A 23,694-nucleotide genomic window follows, 5' to 3' on the forward strand; every position below is an offset into this window, starting at 1 on the left:
TGGAGCACTCCTTAAACAAATACATTATCAATTCTAAATCCTCAGTTTTTATGATGTGGAGTGTAGATTGAGACCTTGCTGAGGGAGGGATGGGAAGTAGAGGATGGTTGAGAGGGGGAGAATGTAGAGGATGGTTGAGAGGGGGAGAATGTCAGCCTCATCATCATCATCATCATCATCATCATCATCATCATCATCATCATCATGTACCCTGCTTTATGCAGAGCGTCTGTGCTGCCCAATAAGTTACTAGGTTACAGCCCTGGCCATGTCACCACTTCGACTAAGGAAGTCGGGGCAGGAATTTGGAATTTTGCGTTGCTTCTGTCGATAGCTCGCTTACTGTTCGTGAAGAACACGGCGGAATATTTAACATCCGCTAACTAATGCTGGCAGATGGCACGCTCCGTTTCACGTCCATCTGAGGGACAGCACATATTTATGCCTCACCCTTCCTGCAGGACACCAGGATGGCAGTTTATAGCTGAGTCAGGATTCAAACCCTAGCTGGATGGCCCCAGAATCAAGTGTGCGTACCCCTAGCCTATCCTGCCAGCTCCCTGTCATCCTAGGAAGTATTAACGAGTGGGGTACCTCATGGATCACCAGTATGACTATTATTGTTAGTAATTTATATCAAGGATTTGAACAGAAAATTTAAGAGTAGATTTTCAAAATTAGCAGGTGATACCAAGCATGAAGGTAGGGTAGATCGCAAATAGTGGGGTGATCGGGTTCAGGAAAGGTTATAGGTAGAACATGCAGTTCAAAATTGGCAATTATAACGAATTGGATTGGCATGAATCATAGAAATGAGGACTACGTTGTGAAAGGGGCCATTATGGAGCCTTTAGTACAGCAGAAAGATCGTCGAGTTGTAGTGGATATGGAATGGTAGCAGTGAGTGCAGAGCCAAGCAGCAATAACGAAGGCAAATTGGATTTTAGGATACTTTCGCAGGTGGGGGGATGGTTTATGGATTGAAGGAGGTTGACGACATTGTACAGGAATTAAGTGAGGCCTCCCTCCATTGTTAGTGCAGGTGCGGTGGCCATATTTGAGGAAGAACATAGCTACCCTAGGAAAGGTTCGGTGCACCAGATTGATTCCAGGGCTAGATTGGTTAAGCGGATGACGGAGACCGAGGTTTTTTTATATTTCAAATCAACCAACCCGCTCTGCCCTCTCCTCCATCAATTACAAAAAATGAAATGGACTCACAAGTGGAGAGCCCTGCTTGGTATCACGTGTTCTGGGAGGAGCCTTAGCATGTGCGAGATGGGCTAAATGGCTGTATCGTGTGCTTTGTCACCTGTGTGGCAAAGTTGGGGTTCTTTTTTTGGGCGTGCCTTGTCACATTGGGTGTGCCAAGGACTAATTGTTTCGATTTTGGGGAAGATCCTCATTCAAGATTTTTTTATTTATTAATAAGTGATTCTTCACCATTGAGAGAGCGAGCCAAAAACGATATATAGAATGATATCTCAAAAAGTTGTGGATGGATTTTGTCAAAACTTGTTGGATGAGTTGTTTAGGTGAGAATAACAAGGCAATTTGAATTTGGTTCAGGTCCAGATGCAAATCCGGCCTATCAGTGGGATACAAAACGTAAACTGTTCAGCCTGGCGGGGAGTATGCGCTCTACCGAGTGCTCTGCCAGTGTTTGAAATGTTTATTGCTGTGAATATGTTCCCTGATTTGAATTTTATGAGCTTTAAATTAGGCAGATATGGGCAGGCTGATGCCAGGACAGCACCGCAGAAACAATGCATCAACATTTACAATCAAAATATGGCAAATGGCTCCGTTCTTGCAGAAATTAAGTCAGAGGTTCTATTTGAACTGGTTTTTTACAAGTTGAACATGACAACTGCTTCATCATTTATATCAGTACATGCTAAGATAGTCCACTCTCTCCTCTCCTCATTCCACCCTCTCCCCAACAACCCCCAACCCCTCTCATACCCCTCTGCGTTTCTGTGTAATTCCTGCTTCCATCCCATGCTCCATAAGTTGCATGGGTATTGATATTGACTCCCTTTGCTTCCTCATGTATAACAATGATTCTGGCACAACAAGCAAACAGTCATTTCGCTCAATAGTTTGTTGTAAATGGGCATCCTGCTTGTTGTTCCCACCTGAGCACTTGTATCATGATACTGTGACCTGATCGATATCCAAATCCCATATACTGCTTTATTAGCTTGTCTGGAATAGGATTTCCAGATTAGGTATTGTCACCGTGCACCGTCCGTCACCTATTTTGACTTTTCCGGCCAAACCGCTGGGCCGATGGGGCTGAAATTTGGCAGCAAGGTTCCGCTTCTGACTCGTAACGGGGATTTCAAATCTCGTTCCGGTCACTGACCGGAAGTGTGTCAAAATGGCGGACTTACTAAATTCTTTCAAAAATCTTTTTCTCGAGATCCACCAGTCAGACTGCTACCAAATTAAGGTTACAACATCAGGCCAGGGTAGGGATGTTAAATTGCTGAGGTCATGCTGATCACGTGACTGGAAGTCACAAAGCGATCACAGATATCTAGTTTTTCTTTTGATATCGTCTCTCATAATTTAATCAAAGATCTTCGAGAAAACTTGTACATTGTGAGATGAAAAACAATGACAAGACTTTTGGTATCTGCTTGCACTTAACAATGCAAAGCCTTATTGGGGTATATATAGATTAGAGTAGATCTCAGAATGAACGATATATATATATAATTATTATTATATATATATTTTTTTATTATTATTATTATTATTATTTATTTATTTATTTATTTATTAAAGTCGGTCTATATGTGAACTACCAGACTTGGTGGTGTAATAGTTCGAGTGTGCACTCTGAGTCTGGGAGGTCGGTGGTTCAAAACCCGGGCCAGTCATCCCAAAGACTTTAAAAATGATTCCCTGTTGGCGTCGACCATACGTACGACCCTGAATACACCCGATCTCATCTGACTCTCTGAAGCTAATAATGAATTATAAACACACATGGGAATGCAAGAATACCTGTAGAAAAATGGTGCTACCTTAAAGGACAATGGAAAACACTGGGAAGGCAATGGAAAACCACCCCTTGCCAAGAAGCCAATGCTCTGTGGTCCAGTACATCGTAAACGCTTAAAATCGTAAACTCCTGCCCCTTTTCAGTCCAACATCAGATCTGGCATCAGTTCATGAAATACTTGGGGCAAAAACCTCCCTGTTAACCACACAACGAGTGGGAATAATTATGGCCACGAAAATAGTAATAGTAGTAGTAATAGACAAGGTTATGAATAAAAAATAGGACCACTGGACCTGTAGCATATCTGGGCCCTGCCAAATATTGGAACCCAAATTTGTTAGCATCCTGATTGGTGGGTCTGGGGAAGAAGATTTGTGAAGGAATTTACTAAATTTGCCATTTTTATACACTTCTGGTCAGGTGATTGGCATGGCCTCCACAATTTAACATCAGGACCCTGTCCTTATCTAGTCTTCCCTGGTTACCCTTGGCGATCCCCCAGGACTTACCCTTGGCCCATGATCCAATGATGGCCATGTTTTTTACCTTGACCTTCATCGCTCTATGACCTTGACCTTCATCATTTGGGGATAGAATCTAAATTAAGAAAGTGTTCTCATCTACAATCGGTCCACAAAATTCAACATCATAAAAATTGGAGGATTGTTCAAGTTATTTTCAAAGGGGTGTTATTTTGTTAATTAGGTCACAATCCGAAAAACTTAGGTCATGGATGTTGATCAAATATCAGGTGCACAACAACAATGCAGGTACACTATCATGATGCAAATATATCTTGGAAGGACAATCGGTCTTTAGGAAAAACTGCAAAATTGCAAAAATAGTGATGACAAAAAAAACGTGTTTTTTTGCAGATTTTTGCAATTTTGCAGTTTTTTCTTTTTACAGAAAAAACGTTTTTTTTCAATTTGACCTTGACCTTGAACCCAGATGGGATATAATGTAAATTAAGCATAAAATTCTACTTGCTCTAGGCTATCTAGCACAATTTTGTTCCGATCACCCAAACCCTATACTAGCCTAGTTATAGTGAAAATGCTAAAATGACTAATTAGGTCATGACCTTAAAAATTAGGTCAAGTTCTAAAATACTATGTCAACCCCACATACTTTTTATTCGCATTATTGATGCAAAATTTAATTCTGAAAGTCTCAGCCGGATCCCAGATACAACTCAGAAATTGATACAACTCAGAAATTGGAAGTGCAGGAAGGAAATTTATATATATATATATCATCACCAATCAATTTGTATGATGATAATTGAAGTCAGTCTTGGAACCTTACTAAATTGAGGTAATATCATTGAATATGAAAGGTGGCCTTGTTGATCAGAATAGGACTTCGTGGAAAGAAGGAAAATACAGTAAAAATATGCGAACAGCACTCAGTAGAGCACATACCTCCGCCAGGTTGAACAGTTTAGGATCTGTATCCACTGATAGGCCGGATCTGCATCTGGACCTGAACCAAAATCGAATCAGCTTGTTCTTGTCACCTAACTAACTCATCCACCAATTTTTGTCATAATCCGTCCACAACCTCTTGAGAGATCATGCTATGTACTGTATATTTTTTGGCCCTATCTCTCAATGGTGAAGAATCACTTAAACTTTCTCGCATCCGGATCCGCATTTTCACCAAAATCTAACCATTTCGTCCTTGTCACACACCCAACGTGTCCGCCAAGTTTCGTTCGAATCTATCCACAACTTTTTGAGATATCCTGCTCACAGGCAGACAAACAGGGGTGAAAACATAATCGGTGGCGGAGGTAAAATGCCAGTTCGATGAAGCATGGCTTTCGAACCATGCAATGATGCTGTCAGGTCCAGTGTAACTCAGTTGGACACCTTTGAATCTCACTTCTAAAGGTGATGTGGGTCAGCAAAAGATCAGTCCAGTGAAAGAGAATGAAAAAGGCGAGAGAGATCATGTAACAGGGTTTTTGACACAAAGACAGAATGTAAGCACTCAGCTTTGCCTTGCACATTGCCCACCGAGAGCAGACCCTGGAGACAGACTTCACAAAATGCCAACAGATATTGTACATGTTGGAATACCAGTTCCTTCCAAAATAAATAAATAATCTGTGGGATATTTTTGACTAATTTCACTGCAGGTAGTCTCGCAATCCTCATGTGTGTTTATAATACTTAGCCTCAGAGTTCAGGTGAGATCGGGCGTATTCAGGGTCGAGTTTTCAGAGCCAACAGGTAGATTGCTGTGAAACTCCATAATAATTCACCATCGGAAGAGGTGCCAATGTGAAAACCTAAATTCCGTGATAAAAAAACTACAGTTTGCTGGTTAATCCACGTTGAAAATTTCCCCTATCCTGTTCATTTTCCCTATTGCTTACAAGCTTTCCTTTGGAGGAGACTTTTCAAGCTCCCAGTCCCGTCTGAAATCATGAAAAAAAATCGCCTGCATCTTTTACCAGAGTATTTGCATGAATTGCATGGAAATACGCAAGTTGGTTTTTAATTGCATGAAAGTTGGTGGAAAGAAAGCGAAATACAAGGAAAAGCCGGTAGCAATTTTGCCTTTCGAGCTCGCGTCATATTTCTGCTTCAACAAGAAAACACAATAACATCTACCGCAACAGAGAACATGAGAACTGAGGAACATAAATAAGGGCCAACTATTTATTACCTACACACCATCTGGAGGAGGGTGTAGAGGTAGAGACATGAATAAAATTTAAACTGAGAAAAAAAGGGAATGAAAGCGAGGCAGGAAAGAAAAGGGAGTGTAGGGTTTGGGGACCATGCAATTTTCAAATTGATGTAATCTGACCCAGAATGCATTGCACGTATGTGAAGAAACCCCGGGAGATGGCGATGTGCTGGGCACCATAAAATATATCATATGTGCCATATAAGGACTGTTACCTAAAATGGCTCACAAAGCTTCTCAAATAAGCCAAAAATGCTCGGAAAATGTATCTGCAAGAAATGTGTGTGTGCCTCTGTAAAACTAAAGAGTTGAACTCACCCAAAAAGCTGAAAGCTTGCAGCTTCCCAAACTGCAAACTCTGGAGGATGTGGCCCGAACACCAGAAGTGCAAGGCCTGTAGGTTCATAGATGGGCGTTCTACTCAAATGTTTGACCATCGCTGCCAGTGAGTGGATTTTGAACCTTGCGGGATTACCTCGAGTGATCATGGCAGACTTGGTGATTTATTTAATGGGTATCTTCAATCGGAAAGATGATGTTGTCATTACCAACATTCAGGTAGACTTCCCATAGGAAGGCACCATATCTAGTTTAGTTGCTTCTTCACACCAATGAGGTAATATCTGGGGATTGTCGATGTACAGGTAAGTATAAAATGATGATATTTACTATTAATCACGTTTGGAAGGAGGGACTGGGAGCCGTATGAGCTGTGTGCGCTATTATAAATGTATTTTTGGTTGGTTCTGGGGCCACAAGAGAAATTGTACCAAATTTTTGCATCTATTAGTGAAAGGAGAAGTGTCTATCAGTGTGTGAATGTGTTAGTATATCCACTGCTGCCGCTAGATTGTTACCTCTGCTACCGAAGGTGGACGGAGATTATGTGTTTTCACCCTTGTCTGTGTGTTTGTTTGTCTGTCTGTCTGACTGTGAGCAGGATATCTCAAAAAGCTATTGACGGATTCGGACGAAACTTGGTGGACAGGTTGGGTGCGCAGTCATGACAAATTAATTTTATTTTGGTCTAGATCAGTATCTGTATACTGAAATTTTAAAGTGATTCTTCATCATTGAGACATAGGGCCAAATATGACATTCAAACGATATCTCAATAAGTTATTGACGGGTTTAGACAAAACTTGGGAACAGGTTGGGTGTGTGACAAGGACGATTCGATTTGATCTCGGTGAGGATCGGAATCTGAATCCGGACAATATCATTTAAAAAAATTTTTGAGTGATTCTTCACCACTGAGATATGGGGCCAAAAACGATATATAGCATGATATTCCAAAAAGTTGTGGATGGATTATAACAAAACTTGGTGGATGGGTTGGCGAGGTGACAAGAACAAACCAATTAGATTTTGGTTCAGGTCCGGACTTTAGTTTTGGGAATATAAAGGGCATGCCTTCAAAGAGCAGTTTGTAGTTTGGATAATCGATTTTTAAAAATTGATAACCACATAGGAAAACACAACCAACTCAAGGTTTCGAAAAAGACGACAAAGGTCAGAAAGTCAAGTGTTTCAGGCAAATAGTGGCCTTTGGGTTCCTTGTTCTGATGGGTAATTGTAGGCCTTTGTCATTCCACCTCTCTGGGATTGTATTTATGGCCATTCGTTTCACAACCAAGATTATCTCCACGTGACAACTAATGCTCTTCTTTAACAAATAAAATTGCATTTCTTTCACAGTCCAACAATGAATAACTACATTATCGGGTGAGGTTTGTAAAAGGATATTAACTTTCCGATGGATGGGCCTGAGCTGAGCAATGTATTTCGTTCAACTGCCAAGTTAGACACTGTCTGGCCACCTGACAATTGTATCAAACATCTTGGTACAATTAAAAGTGATAAACAGTGGAAGAAAAGGTGAATGAGAGTTGGATGAATGAATCAGAAAAAGGTAATGAGTTTATCATTTGATAATAAACAGCTTCTTCTTCTTTTTCTTTTGAATGCAGCATGAGGGGACATTATGTGGGGACATTAGCTTCATTGGCTGAGGGCACGGCTATGCCACGATGAAACCCTGTAGATTTTAGCAGGAATTTGTAATTTGATCATGGTGCCAGCGATCACTCGCCTACACTTCGTGAAGCACACCATGGGATGGTTAGCGTCCACCAACTAATAAAGGCAGACAAGACATTGCTGAATCATCCCACCTGTGAAACACCAGGATGACAGTTTATAGCTGGGTCGAGATTCAAACCCAGCATGGACAGCTTGGAGGCGAGTGAGCGTTCCTCGAGGTCATCTTGTCAGCCCATAATAGTAATAACTGGCAGGGGTACCCGACGCTGCCGGCTGGGTGAGCTTTTCCCCGAAAGTGGTTTCAGGATATGGTGGGCATTTAAAAGCTATGGAGTTATTATCCTCATGGTGGTTACCATTTGTCTGCTGGATGGCGGCAGCACTGCTTGACCCCACATCCCAATGTACACTTTATAGCGGCCTTTGATGACCTCAAGATGGATGTCAAGGCCAACGTGTGGTACTTTAAAACCTTGTCCAGGTTCTCAAACGGCGTTGTTGGAAATGACGTTTTGTAGGAAACGACGATGTTCGAAACAACGCTGTAGGAAACGACTTTTTGGAAACGACATTGCAGGAAATGATGTCGAAGGAAATGACGTCGAAGGAGACGACGTTGTTGGAAATGACGTTGTAGGAAACAACGATGTTGGAAATAACGTTTTGTAAACGACGATGTTGAAAATGACGATGTTGAAAATGACGTTTTTGGAAACGACGTTGTAGGAAACGACGATGTTGAAAATTACGTTTTTGGAAATGATGATGTTGAAAATGACGATGTTGAAAATGACGTTTTTGGAAACGACGTTGTAGGAAACAATGATGTTGTCGGAAACGACGATGTTGTCGGAAACGACGTTAAAGGAAACCATGTTGGAAACAACGTTGTTGGTAATGACGTTGCTGGTAACGACCTTGTTGGAAACTCTTTTCCCCATTTAAATTAACGTAAATAGCATTAAATTTGTCCTAAGTTGAAAGTTTATTTGCACTAAAAACACCTTTACCCTAATCCGCAGGCGTGGGTCTAATGGACACGGTACGTTTTTTATTTTTGCTATAATTTGTTTATAAAAACGTTTTTTGGCATGACCCTCCATGAATGCTTCTACAATTTGGTGATAAACATTTATTCACTGTTTATTCAAAAAGAAATTATTTTAGTTCCGAGAAAAGTTCTGACAAATTAAAATTTTCCTAAAAATGCAGTCCTTCGTGCAAGACCCGAGTTATTTTTTGCCTTTCTTTTGTTTTCAAAGTACCTAATTTGCATGTGAGCTGTGCTATGGAAAGTTACCAAACTTATTCACTCGGGTATGAGTCACCTCTGACGTAATTTCCGGTCATGTGTTTGTTTTTTTTCATTCCTTTTTCCTTCCTGCCTTACGTTTTCCTTTGCCGTTTACGTGAGTTGTGTTTTTGGATCATTCACAACTTCTCGTAGGCCTTTCCCGTGTCGGATTATTGATTATTGATTTATCGGATTATTGATTCAATTCCTTTTGTCGAGGTGAGCTTATTTGACACCATTTTACGATTTTTACTTTTTATTGAATTTGCATTGGTTCTTTGACGATCTCCCAGACCCAGACCTGCATTAGTGTAAAATTTCGCAAAGTCCTTCAGTATGATTTCAAAATAAAACAATTATAGCCGGCAAAGCCTGTTGTGAATGAACGCGTACGTATTATGTTGAAAAGCCAGATTTTGCTGAATCCTTTGAGAATTTCGAAGCTTTGACGCACCAAATCGCTCCATGGAGGCCGCCATCTTGCGGATGCGGAAGTATGCATAAAAATTGTGGAAAAGTTCAATAGGAATTTGTTTCACCCGTCTTTTTTTTGATTCACAATCTTATGCACCTCTAATTTGTAATTAAAATACTTTAAGACCAACCTCGTTCCCCGGGCCCGCATGGGCCCTGGTTATCTTCAACGAAAATCGTCACCAAACACCGGAACCAATGAGATTCGAGCATTTGAAAAAATATTTCAAAAACCAAATCGCTCCATGGAGGCCGCCATCTTGCGGATGCGGAAGTATGCATAAAAAATTGAGAAAAAGTTCAGTAGGAGTTTGTTTCACCCGTATTTTTTGATTCACAATCTTATGCACCTCTAATTTGTAATTAAAAGACTTTAAGACCAACCTCGTTCCCCGGGCCCGCACGGGCCCTGGTTATCTTCAACGAAAATCGTCACCAAACACCGGAACCAATGAGATTCGAGCATTTGAAAAAAAAAATCAAAAAAAGCTTATTACCGGTACCACGTTTCGGAGGCTGAAAACGGCGTCAAATATTCTAAAATCGACGAAGAATTATTTTTTAGAAATCTCGTGGCCGTAGGGGATAGTTTTTCACGACCGGAAATATCTGAAGTTGAGCCAACTGCGGGACTTCATTTACATACGTCATTGAGTTATAAATGTGAGTGAGATTTTTATAGTGTACTCCAACCTCTTACAATCGAACAAATAAAATTTTGTTTACCTCGACCTTTCAATCAACAACACGTGGTACGTGCATCTGTTTACTTTCCTGTAGTGTACAAAAATGTCCCTCCCATATAAATGATAATGAGGGCTGGGCTGTGGTGGATGACCAATCACAAAGCAGCGTTTTCAAAATGCCATGCACATCAGCCAATCTGATCGAAGGGTTAACTGACCAATGGTGAGCCATAATGGTAATGTTAATGGTGATTTGGTAATGTTAATGGAATTATTTTGGTGATTTTACTCCAATCAGCAGTGATCACGTGTCAGTGTTCAGCCTCTTCCCTCCGTGTGTCATTACTGCTCTTACACAGTAACGGACTATAAGCCTGTGGTAAGGCTATACCACGTGATATGCAGTCAAACTTACCTCTGACATAACAAAAAAATGAAAGGGGAAATGTCTTGAGTCAATAGGTATTCAACCCTTTTGCTACACCCAATACCCCATAATGACAAAGAGAAAACAGGATTTTATAAAGTTTTGCAAATTTATTAAAAAGAAAAAACTGAAATATCAAATTGACATAAGTATTCATCCCCTTTGCTATGACCCTTTAAATTTAGCTCAGGTGCCTCCCATTTCTCTTGGTCATCTTTGAGATGTTTCTACACCTTGATTGGAGTCCACCTGTGGCTATTTCAATTGAGGTTGTAATTATTTAGCAAGAAACTTAGAAAGACTTAAATAAAGAAACCACCTTTCTATATAAGGTCCCACAGTTGACGGTGCATTTCGGAGCAGAAACTCAACCATGAATTCCAAGGAACTATCCATAGAACTCCGAGATATAATTGTGTGGAGGCCTACATCTGGGAAATGGAATAAAACAATTTCTAGAGTGTTGAAAGTTCCCAAGAGCACAGTGAGCTCCATCATAAGGAAATGGAAAAATTATGGAGCTACCCAGACTCTTGCTCGAGCGGGCCGTCAGACCAAACTGAACAACCGGGAAAGAAGGACCTTGGACAGGGAGGTGACCAGGAACCCAATGACCACTCTGAGAGAACCAGAGACTACAACTACAGAGATAAATAGTCTGGATTGTAAAGTGGAGCTACCCAGACTCTTGCTAGAGCGGGCCGTCCGACCAAACTGAACAACCGGGCAAGAAGGACCTTGGTCAGGGAGGTGACCAGGAACCCAATGACCACTCTGACAGAACCAGAGACTACAACTACAGAGATAAATAGTCTGGATTGTAAAGACAATGAGAGTGACCAAGAGAGGTGTCATTTTAACTGACTTCCTGTTCTCTAGATTTATGTTCTCTGGCATGTTGAGCACCCAGGTGGACCTATCGACCCTTTTCCACCCCATGCTGAATACGATTTCTGATATGATTGTGAAAAGTACTCAGTGCGCACCATATGCTTAGACAGTGAGAGTTTTATGATAAATAAATATATTGGCTTGAAATTTCATTGAAAATGGTGGACTATATTTGCATATGCTGAACCACAACGAGATGCTTCAAATGACAACACACACAGCAAGACTTGGCTTTAATGAAACTCATGTTATTTTTATTTTGCTTACATCTAACACGTCTCAATGGAAAGATCACTAAACGAGCTTGAGTATATAAATACCACTTAAAAAAACAACAACCAGATGGATGGAAGACCTCTTCCCAATCCCTGTTGTCTCTCAAAATCACGAATTTCCAAGAGTCCTCGGCCTACATCAGGCGAAATATGGATTCGGACTTTGAATATATGAGCTACTTTTGGGGAGGGGGGTTTGAGCACTTTCAGTGGAAGGGGTTGGGGGTTTGAGGAGTTGTGGTAGTGGCTTGGGGGGGGGGGGGCGGTGGGGGGAGGCTTGTTGGCATGAAGTGGAGAGGGGATTTTTGCCTTCGAGATGGGATGGGAAATATAGGTTGGGGGAGGTGGAGGAGGGTGGTGGGAGTGAGGGAAGATGGGAAATAGTTGGTAGGGGGAGGTTGAGGCTTTGGGGAGGAAGGGGTTGAGTAGTTGTCAGAATTGTAGGTGTAAGTTTACTCAGTAAGAATGTAATTGGCCGTGTGTGTGTGTGTGTGTGTGTGTGTGTGTGTGTGTGTGTGTGTGTGTGTGTGTGTGTGTGTGTGTGTGTGTGTGTGTGTGTGTGTGTGTGTCAGTCACTGTAGAGAGGTGGTAATGTGCTCGGTTAACATTCCTACAGGTAATATGCTAGTTTGCCGATCAAATCTAATTGATGACTCAGTCAGGTGTTCATCATCATTAACATCCACACATCCATAAACACATCCATAAAGTGTTCCTCTCTACGCATCCATAAAGCTAAAAGCCCACTTTTCATACTGCGAAATAGTATAAACAGATATATCAGGATTAACTGTTAGCTTAAAACAAAATGGCTAGAATTTCAGTCGAAGATCGTTATATAATTGTTTCTGCACGAAGAAGCAAAAACGGAGTGAAATAATAGCTCACATCACTCGATTTTCAAGGTGTGCCATCCGAAGCGCAATCGACAAGGTACAGACAGAAACATCATCTGTAATTGACAAACGCAGGACCGGGCGACCCAAAAAGCTATCTAACGAGGATGACATCCATAGGGATTAAAAATAGACCCTCTTTGGATTGACAGCATAACTGACAGAACAAATGAACTACAAACGTCACTTTTTAAAAGAGTTTAAGGATGAACGCTTTAAAGGGGTAAAGTAAAGCGAGGGAGGCATAAAGCGACTTTCAGTCCACACTGTACCATACATTTCCAGCAATTTGCCCAACACTTGCGAAGATATGAAACCCCAAACCTGTGTTGTCCAAGTGTTTTTTTTGTTTGTTTTTTACTCCATGTGTTTTATACCTCTCCCACCCATCCCCCCTACACACCCCTCCTCCCCCCCAAGCCCTCTCCCTCCCACAGATCTCCCGATGTCCCTGCTCTCATATTGTTGTACTTGTGCGCTTCCCCCTCTTCCCATCTGGTCTCCCGCTCCTTTTATTTTGTCTCGTGTGTCCGTTTGTTTTTTTTGTCATTAATGTTAGCTCTTACACGAGCCTCGATGTTGTATACCAAAAAAAAACAAAAAAAAAAAACAACTTGAATTGAACATCCTCCATGCTTAAGGGTGTAGTACTGGTGAAAAATTGAGAAAACTACATAGGTACCTTTGAGAGGCCTTTACACAAAAACAAAGTCAAGTTAATATCTAATTTTCAGTTTTTCTTGAAAGATATAATCTTGGCTTTAACTCAGACCAGTTTCAACGCTTCTTTGTCATATTACATGCATATAATTTGCATAAATTAGACCGTCAATAAAAAACAAGGAAAAACAAAGAACACATTTCTACTTCTATCTTCTATGTCACCTATCATTCTTTTCACACAAAACTTGGTACATGTATTATACATGTGTTACTCTACTACCTGATGAGAGGATTTTGTGAAATTATGTCAAATGTTCACTAATTAGCTAATTATGCCAATTACCAGATAAAACTTGGTTGTCCTTCAATAAATCCACAATGGCTACTCCTATAAACAAAAGCCTTCATCATTTTAAAGGAAGTGATATTCTGAATATCCTGTCCTAATTTCAGCCCAAAGGAATGATGCAAATTTAAAGTTATAACAAATTTCATGCAAAATATTATATTTCTTGTAAATTGCGTGTAAAGATAACAATATTTAGGGGTACTTCTATGACCTCGAATGGCATGATTCTTGTTTATAAGACTATAGGGAAACTGTTCAGCTAACAAAAAAAAAAATCAAAAAAAATCACCTGTTCACCAGTACTACACCCTTAATATCCAGGTTTTATCAGGCTGTACGTACAATAATTAATAAGTCATTGTATCTGTATCGCTCCATCATTCTCCTCTCACCACTGAATTCACCACCACACGACTGAAGGTGCAATAAGTTTAACGGGGGTAAAGCGACTTTCAGGCCACCTGGAATATTGACGGCAGCAAGGTATAAAACATCTGATAATCCACCATGATATCCCCTGTGGTGCAAGACTTGATATTATATTAAGATCATGTGATCACAAACACTCAGCTGATGTAATTAGAACTTATTGACAAAAGAAGGAGGAAGCTGGAGTCCTTCAATTCATGGAATGTTCCCCCCAAAGTCTAGATATCAACATCACTAATGCTGTATGAGTATATGGTCAAAGAAAAAATGGACAAAGGAATCCCAGAAACTTCGATGATCTTTTGAAGACCACCCCCCCCCCCTCCCCTTCCCACGCCTCCTGCCCCCAAGCCCTCTCCCTCCCACACTTCTCCCTGCTCTCAAATGTTGTGGTTGTGTGCTTCCCCTTCTCTCCCCATCTTGTCTTCCGCTCCCTCTTTTTGTGTATTTTGTTTGTATGGTTGATTTGTTTGTGAAATAAATGTTAGCTCTTTCACGAGCCTCGATTCAGTATACAAAAAAAAAAAAGAAGAAAAAAAAAAGAAGATCTTGGAAGAAGAATGGAACACCATTCCACAAGAGTTTATAACAAAATTATTTGAGTGTCCCGAGGAGAATTTTGATGGTTTTGAAGGAAAAGGATGGACATGATCACTATTGGATTACATCAAGGTGTATTGTGTATAGTTTTCACCCCTCAGCCCAAATTGAGCTAAGGGGTATTGTGTCACGGGCGTCGTCGGGGCGTCCGTCAACTTTTGGTTTCCGTCAATTTCAAGGAGAACAGCTTGTCCGATTAAATCCATTTTTGCAGTAAGTGTTGGGGTTGAGTAGAGGAAGGTTCCTTTCGAAAATGGGCGCGCTGCGATTTTCAATATGGCCGCCATGGCAGCCATCCGGGTGTCCGTCAACTTTTGGTTTCCGTCAATTTCGAGCAGAACGGCTTGTCCGATTAAATCCATTTTTTCAGTGTGTGTTGGGGTTGAGTAGAGGAAGGTTCCTTTCGAAAATAGGCGCGCTGCCATTTTCAATATGGCCGCCACGGTAGCCATCTTGAAATTGGTTTCCGTCAATTTCAAGCAGAACGGCTTGTCCGATTAAATCCATGTTTGCAGTGTGTGTTGGGGTTGAGTAGAGGAAGGTTCCTTTCGAAAATGGGTGCGCTGCGATTTTCAATATGGCCGCCACGGCAGCCATCTTGAAATTGGTTTCCACCATGCATGGGCTGAGGGGTTACGCCCGCTTTGCGGTGCTATTTATTTTTATTTATGACGAAGCCCATAGAGCAATGCCGTCTGGAACAGCGCTTGTCTGTCCGTATGTATGTATGTATGTATGTATGTATGTATGTATGTATGTATGGATGTCCCTCCCTTCCGTCGGCATTTTACCGGTTCAGTCTCTTTAACATTCGTTTTCTTTGCAACCGTTCATCCAATTGACAGGAAATTTTCACCAAAGGAGTGCCCCCTCCTTTCGTTTATTTTTAATGACAATTATGATGTCATGTCACGTGGTACTGGTGCCGTCTTGGGGAAAAACCGAAAAGATTTGCATCTTTATATCTCCGAAACCGTGGAAAAGTGGAAAAAAATTTAAACATGGCTGAATGTAATGTACTCCCCACGGGTATGTTAATAATGATGTCAGAGGTGCCTTCATCATGACGTCATCAATTGACAAGTAGAACGCTTGATCCAATCAGTATGAAATTGATGTATTGTATTGATGTCCCTCACAAAGGTCCATCATTCAGAGCTGAGGATCTTGTCATGACAGGGGGACAGCAGATCCCCCACTAAGCAGATACAAGTCGGCTTCGCCATTGTTAGACGATTTTCTTTTTCCTTATGCATCAGAGTCGGAAAATGCTAAATGTCTCAGACTTCACACACACGGTGTCTCAATAAAATGTCTACAGACTTTAACATTCCAGACAAATTGATGAAATAGCAGAGAGAGAAAAGGGCTATGCAGTTCCTACTACCCAAATGAGTAACAAACTGTCATAACACGTGATGCAATGATTGCACGTCATCAGTCAGCTCTCACCTATAATAGTCAGGGCCCTTAGGGATATTTTGGTTCAAATTCTTCCAAAAGCATCAAATTTGGCGCAGATGTTGCCCATGCCATACTCTTTCGATTTTTGATGGGCGCCAAGGGCGGTATGATCCGGGGACCATACCGGTCCATTCCGCCATGTCACCTGACCTATGACGTCATAATTAGGATATGCATCCAATCACATGGCATACTATAAGTGGTCAAAGTTCAAAATGAATCGATCGAAAAATGAAGGCAGGGATCCATTTTTAAGGTTTTCATAAAATCCAATATGGCCGCCAGGTCACATGACCTATGACGTCATATTTATGACATGTATACAATCATGTATACATGAACCCGGATCATGATCGCACAAAAATTAAACACAAGGATATGGCATACAGTTCATAAAACATCAAAATCCGTACCTTTGTAATTAGACTGATGAACTGCATATGCCTGAAAATTAGGAAATAGACATGTAAATATTTCCTCTAATTGTCAAAAATAAGGTCAGAGTTCGATTACCCAACCCAGAAACATAAAATGGTGAACCTCGCGTAAATCTTGACAAAAAACTCAAAAACCGACATGTTTGACTCAAAAATGCCCTTGAGGGTTGACCTTGACCTCGAATCATCAAAATAACATCATAATTGGATTCCTCGACCTCGAAAACCCCTGAAAAGTGGTATCATACATGATTCCAACCCTTTTGGTTATTTAACTGATTTTCCTCTAATCCGGGTGGCGGCCATTTAGTATTTCGCCAATATGGGGCCCCCGGGGGGGGGGGGGGCGCCCGTCTTGGCGCCCGTCAAAAATCGAAAGAGTATGGCATGGGCAACATCTGGGCCAAATTTGGTGCTTTTGTAAGAATTTGAACCAAACGGCCCCAAAATATCCCGAAGGGCCCTGACTATAAGGTAGAGGACGAAAAGATAGCAGTATAGTTTTCGGTGAATAAAATCTGCATACATTTTCTTGGAATGAGATGCCCTGTATATATTTATGATTTGTTCTCGGGGAAATATGGCGGAAAGCTTTGAGCGCGGTTCAGCCGCACGCGTCTCTACGAATGTCCGGCCCGAGCATCGTGGGCAAAATGATGCCCGTTTGAAGTCCACAAACCCTTGTACAATGTGTACCCACAATTCGATTTCCAAATGCCTCCAGGCCAAGCCCATTGCGCGGTGCCCATGTTCCCGGGTTGATGACCCTCGCGAGAAAACCGGTGCTCCGCACAATGCGGAACGCGGCGTCACGCATACATATTTTAAGAGACCGCGGCTCTAAGATGGAAGTAGCTTGCGAGAAGGAATTGCTTGCAAGCTCTGGTTGACACTCGTCCGAATGCGCCCGGCGCGGAAACGAATGGAGCTCATTATAGCGAGCCGGCGGTCGACTCGGGAAGGCAGGACTTTTTGGGGGTAACTGGAAAAAAAAATGAAGGCGGTTTTAGCGGAATGATCGCGCCGTGACTTGGCGGCCCTGATTAGGCGAGATGTCGCCGTAAATCATGCGCCACTTGGTGCTCCGAGAGGCAGAGACGTGCGCCCAGACGGTTCTGAAAGATAAGTCCGTCGGTCGGGGCTCATCTTGTCATCCCGCTTCCCGCTGCTGATCCGGCGATGCTCGTGAGGAGCCTAGAACGGATGATCCTCGCTCGGCCTAAGGGATGACCGCAGCCTTTGCCTTGTGATGCTCGCTGCATGAGCTGATCGGCTCCGCGCGTAATCGAACCCTGGAATTGAGCACAACCCGCACTGCAATCACTTGGTCATTCACTTGGCCCACTTTGATCATTCGATTCCACCATTATAAACAAACACGTGGGTTACACCATTGTAACACACACACACAAACAAGGTTTCACCATTGTAACACACACACACAAGGTTTCACCATTGTAACACACACACACAAGGTTTCACCATTGTAACACACACACAAGGTTTCACCATTGCCACACACACACAAGGTTTCACCATTGCCACACACACACACAAGGTTTCACCATTGCCACACACACACAAGGTTTCACCATTGCCACACACACACACAAGGTTTCACCATTGCCACACACACACAAGGTTTCACCATTGCCACACACACACAAGGTTTCACCATTGCCACACACACACAAGGTTTCACCATTGCCACACACACACACAAGGTTTCACCATTGCCACACACACACACACACACACACACACACACACACACACACACACACACACACACACACACAAGGTTTCACCATTGTAACACATACACAAGGTTCCACCATTGTAACACACACACAAGGTTTCACCATTGTAACACACACACACACACACACACACACACACACAAGGTTTCACCATTGTCACACACACACACACACACACACACACACACACACACACACACACACACACACACAAGGTTTCACCATTGTAACACATACACAAGGTTCCACCATTGTAACACACACACATACACAAGGTTCCACCATTTTAACACACACACACACACACACACACACACACACACACACACACACACACACACACACACACACACACACACACACACACACACACATCTCTAAGATATCTAGCCTGGGTTTAAATATCTTCACACATCCAAAAAACTCTCACCTTGGTGTTTCAGACGCGATGTGTGCGCCATCCCTCGGATGGATGTTAAACTGGGCATCTCAACCACCAGCATTCCTTGGTGGACGTTAAACATCCCACGGTGTAATTCACCAAGAGGAGGCGAATTCCAAAATTCCTGCCCAAACGAACTGGGGCACAGCATCGGCAGCACAGCCGCACTCCCAGCAATGATGCAACCAGCAGTCACAGACCTCACACGAAATGAACGAAAGATCTTTCTCTCAGTCTTTCTAACTACTTAACTAAACCTGTTACCAATCTATTACGTATTACACTATTACACCTGTCTATATCTACACATCTCTGTCCCTGTCCCACTCTCGTTTGTCTAACGCATCACTTTCTGTTTTTGCTTTTCAGATGAATCGACCAATCCAAGTGAAACCGGCGGACAGCGAGAGCAGGGGAGGTAGTTGTCCCTTTTCTCCAAATCCTTATACTCGTGAGACATTGTTCACATCCAGTGTCCTGTCCCGATAATGTCTGCCGAGTCCTTACGACTTGTTTGACGTGTTAATAACGTTTGTTATGTATTGCAACGTTTTTCAAATCTCCTCCGCCATTGGCCTTATCACTTCCCAGCTTTGGTTCGATGTGTCTTTTGCGCTCCGCCATTCGTGAAGAAGTCGTTTATGAATGCTTGTACGTATATAGGTGTATACAGGTGTGCCGTCGTAACCAAGGAGCCATATTTTACCTGTTTTCGTATGTATGGTAATAATGTGCAATGGAATTTATTGATGCAGCAGTTTGTTTATGGCATTGCACAAACCCTAATACTCCCTCCACCCTGTTTTTCCGCTAATGCACTACAATGCTGTGAAGCACGGGTTGAAGATCCGAGGTCGTTGGGGGGGGATCAAAGGTGGGCTCACGATCTGGGCTGGACGGACATGTTGCGCCATAAGGCGTTTTTAGCCGTCTAGGGGCGAATGAATCTGCCCGGTCGATGTGGAACTAATATAAGGGCGACTTGAAGGAAGACCACAGCGAGAGGTCTTAAGGTGTTGGGTGTGGGGTGAGAGGTAAATCGATTGGGGGAGAAGGGTTTGTATGGTGGGGTTTGTATGCCAACAGATAATTGGGAATATTATGATGATAATGACCTATTAAGGAGATGCCCACAGGGCATTGACCATCAGACTCACACCAAAGGAACACTGTGCAATGGTCACATGAGATGCCCACAGGGCATTGACCATCACACTCACACCAAAGGAACACTGTGCAATGGTCACATGAGATGCCCACAGGGCATTGACCATCACACACACCAAAGGAACACTGTGCAATGGTCACATGAGATGCCCACAGGGCATTGACCATCACACACACCAAAGGAACACTGTGCAATGGTCACATGAGATGCCCACAGGGCACTCACCATCAGACTCACACCAAAGGAACACTGTGCAATGGTCACATGAGATGCCCACAGGGCACTCACCATCAGACTCACACCAAAGGAACACTGTGCAATGGTCACATGAGATGCCCACAGGGCACTGACCATCACACTCACATGAAAGGAACACTGCAATGGTCACATGAGATGCCCACAGGGAATTGACCACCACACTAAAGGAACACTGTCCAATGGTCACATGAATGCAAGAAGAAGGATAACCGATGGTATTTAGCGTTCTGAGCTACGTGCCCCTTTCGGACAGGCCCGACACGAGGAGCATTCCAGGCTCTGCGGCCCGTATCCATGCACAAAGAACGGCGTTTCCAAGGACCCCTCGCGGGCCGCGCCCTCGCTCCCTCATTTCCTCGTTCCACGTACATGGGCTTTGCTCTGGCAGTGGAGACGGCCGAGCGATGCGACCTTCAGCAGGCAGTGCTTCGAGGAATATTTTACACGCTAATTGGTATATGTCAAGCGAGCCCATTACATAACGAATTAAGTTACGTGAAGGCGGAATCTATTTATTACGTACACACTGGGGGAGGATGTTAAGAGATGTCGCCGTATTGTGGTATCTGATATATAGATGGCCACAAAAGGTGATAAATCCTAAAGTGCAACCCCTTCAAAATCTGAAAACATTGGCAACAGCACTCGGTAGAGCACATACCTCCACCAGGCTGAACAATTTACGTTTTCTATCCCGCTGATAGGTCATATCTGGATCCGGAGCTTAACCAAAATGTAATCGGCTTGTTCGCGTTGCCTGAGAAACTCATCCACCAAGTTTTGTCATAATCCATCCACAACTTTTTGGAATATCATGCTACATATCGTTTTGGCCCCATATCTCAGTGGTGAAGAATCAGTAAAAAAAATTTTTAAATTATATTGTCCCGACACAGATTCGAATCTTCACCGAAATATAATCATTTCGTCATTGTCACACGCCCAACCTGTCCGCCACGTCTTGTCATAATCTGTCCATAACGTTTTGAAACATCATGTGATAAATCGATTTTATGGATAATCGAAAAACATCATGCGATAAATCGATTTTATGGATAATTGAAAAACATCATGCGATAAATCGATTTTATGGATTAATCGAAAAATATCATGCGATAAATCGATTTTATGGATAATCGAAAAATATGCATTAAATCGATTTTATGGATAATCGAAATACATCATGCGATAAATCGATTTTATGGATAATCGAAAAACATCATGCGATAAATCGATTTTATGGTTAATTGAAAAACATCATGCGATAAATCGATTTTATGGATAATTGAAAAACATCATGCGATAAATCGATTTTATGCCTAATTGAAAAACATCAAGCGATAAATCGATTTTATGGATAATTGAAAAACATCATGCGATAAATCGATTTTATGGATAATCGAAAAATATCATGCGATAAATCGATTTTATGGATAATCAAAAAACATCATGCGATATAGATTTTATGGATAATCAAAAAACATCATGTGATAAATCGATTTTATGGGTAATTGAAAAACATGCGATAAATCGATGTTATGGATAATAATCGAAAAACATCATGCGATAAATCGATTTTATGGATAATCGAAAAACATCATGCGATAAATCGATTTATGGATAATCGAAAAACATCTGCCATAAATCGATTTTATGGATAATCGAAAAATATCATGCGATAAATCGATTTTATGGATAATCGAAAAACATCATGCGATAAATCGATTTTATGGATAATTGAAAAACATCACGCAATAAATCGATTTTATGGATAATCGAAAAATATCATGCGATAAATCCATTTTATGGATAATCGAAAAATATCATGCGATAAATCGATTTTATGGATCATCGAAAAATATCATGCGATAAATCGATTTTATGGATAATCGAAAAACATCATGTGATAAATCGATATTATGGATAATAATTGAAAAACCTCATGCGATAAATCGATTTTATGGATAATCGAAAAACATGCGATAAATCGATTTTATGGATAATCGAAAACATCATGCGATAAATCGATTTTATGGATAATTGAAAAACATCATGCGATAAATCGATTTTATGGATAATTGAAAAACATCATGCGATAAATCGATTTTATGCCTAATTGAAAAACATCAAGCGATAAATCGATTTTATGGATAATTGAAAAACATCATGCAATAAATCGATTTTATGGATAATCGAAAAATATCATGCGATAAATCGATTTTATGGATAATCAAAAAACATCATGCGATATAGATTTTATGGATAATCGAAAAACATCATGCGATAAATCGATTTTAATTATAATCAAAAAACATCATGCGATAAATCGATTTATGGATAATCGAAAAACATCTGACATAAATCGATTTTATGGATAATCGAAAAACATCATGCGATAATTCATGAAATCGAAAAAACAAGATACCGTGTAATATTGGCTACCACCAGGTGGCGTTTGTGGCCTCGATTAGCACTTCATGTGCGGACACAGACAGACAGACAAACAAATGAAAAATCACTCATAGAGTGACACTTGGAAAAAGAGAACAAGGCAGAATGGCACTCAGTAGAGCATCCTTTAGACCTCACAAATAATTGGTGGTTGAATTCAGTGACCTGATATGTAAATCCTATTCAAATTTCAAGTCAATCGGATGAAAATTGAGGCTTTTAGAAATTTGAAAAAAGCGGTTGACATTTAGCCTATGTTGACCTTTTGACCAACGCTGATCTCAAAAATTGTTGGTGGTTGAATTCAGGTTGCTGATATGTAAATCCCATTCAAATTTCAAGTGAATCGGATGAAAATTAAGGATTTTAGAAATATGAAATTGTTGTTGACCTTTGGCATATGTTGACCTTTTGGCCTATGCTAATCTCAAAAAGTTGGTGGTTGAATTCAGTTAGCTGGAATGAAAATCCTATTCAAATTTCAAGTCAATCGGATTAAAATTGAGGATTTTAGAAATTCGAAAAAAGTGGTTGACCTTTGGCCTATCTTGACCTTTTGACCTCAAATTAGGATTTTGTCGGACCACGAACTCGACCATTTGGTGAAGTTTCGTGAATATTGGTTTAAAATTGTGACCTGTAGGCAAGTATAAGTGAGCGGACAGACAAACAAACACACACAAACCGGAGTGATCTACATACTTGCAAAAAAAAAATTTTTTTTTTTTTGCCAAGTAACAAACGACCCAAATCCAATACCCTCTGACGAGGTACAGTTTTAGACAGAGTGATCTGTCCGCAGCAATCATGACACCCATGGTGTAGAGTGTAGACAGATTGGTGTGTGAAAGCCACAGATAAATACCTCGCGTTACCTTTCAAAGGCGTATTCAAAGTTTTTTTTAATGAATCGACAAAGGGCTCTTAACATCGTTTGCTATTGCTGTGTCGGCTGCCCTAAACCGTTACCTTTT

At 41.4% G+C, this 23,694-nt stretch overlaps 1 protein-coding gene across 1 annotated transcript in view; it reads left to right on the top strand.

Moving 5' to 3' along the window:
* LOC137433836 (CUGBP Elav-like family member 4) overlaps positions 1-23,694 on the top strand; it is a 577,562-nt gene that overhangs the window by 224,557 nt on the left and 329,311 nt on the right. Inside the window, 1 exon segment of the mRNA XM_078785224.1 lies at positions 19,213-19,261. Within this exon segment, the coding sequence (XP_078641350.1) occupies positions 19,213-19,261 (49 nt within the window).

Source organism: Myxine glutinosa, chromosome 10, assembly GCF_964187855.1.
Source record: "Myxine glutinosa chromosome 10, kmMyxGlut1.1, whole genome shotgun sequence".
Lineage (NCBI taxonomy): Eukaryota > Metazoa > Chordata > Myxini > Myxiniformes > Myxinidae > Myxine > Myxine glutinosa.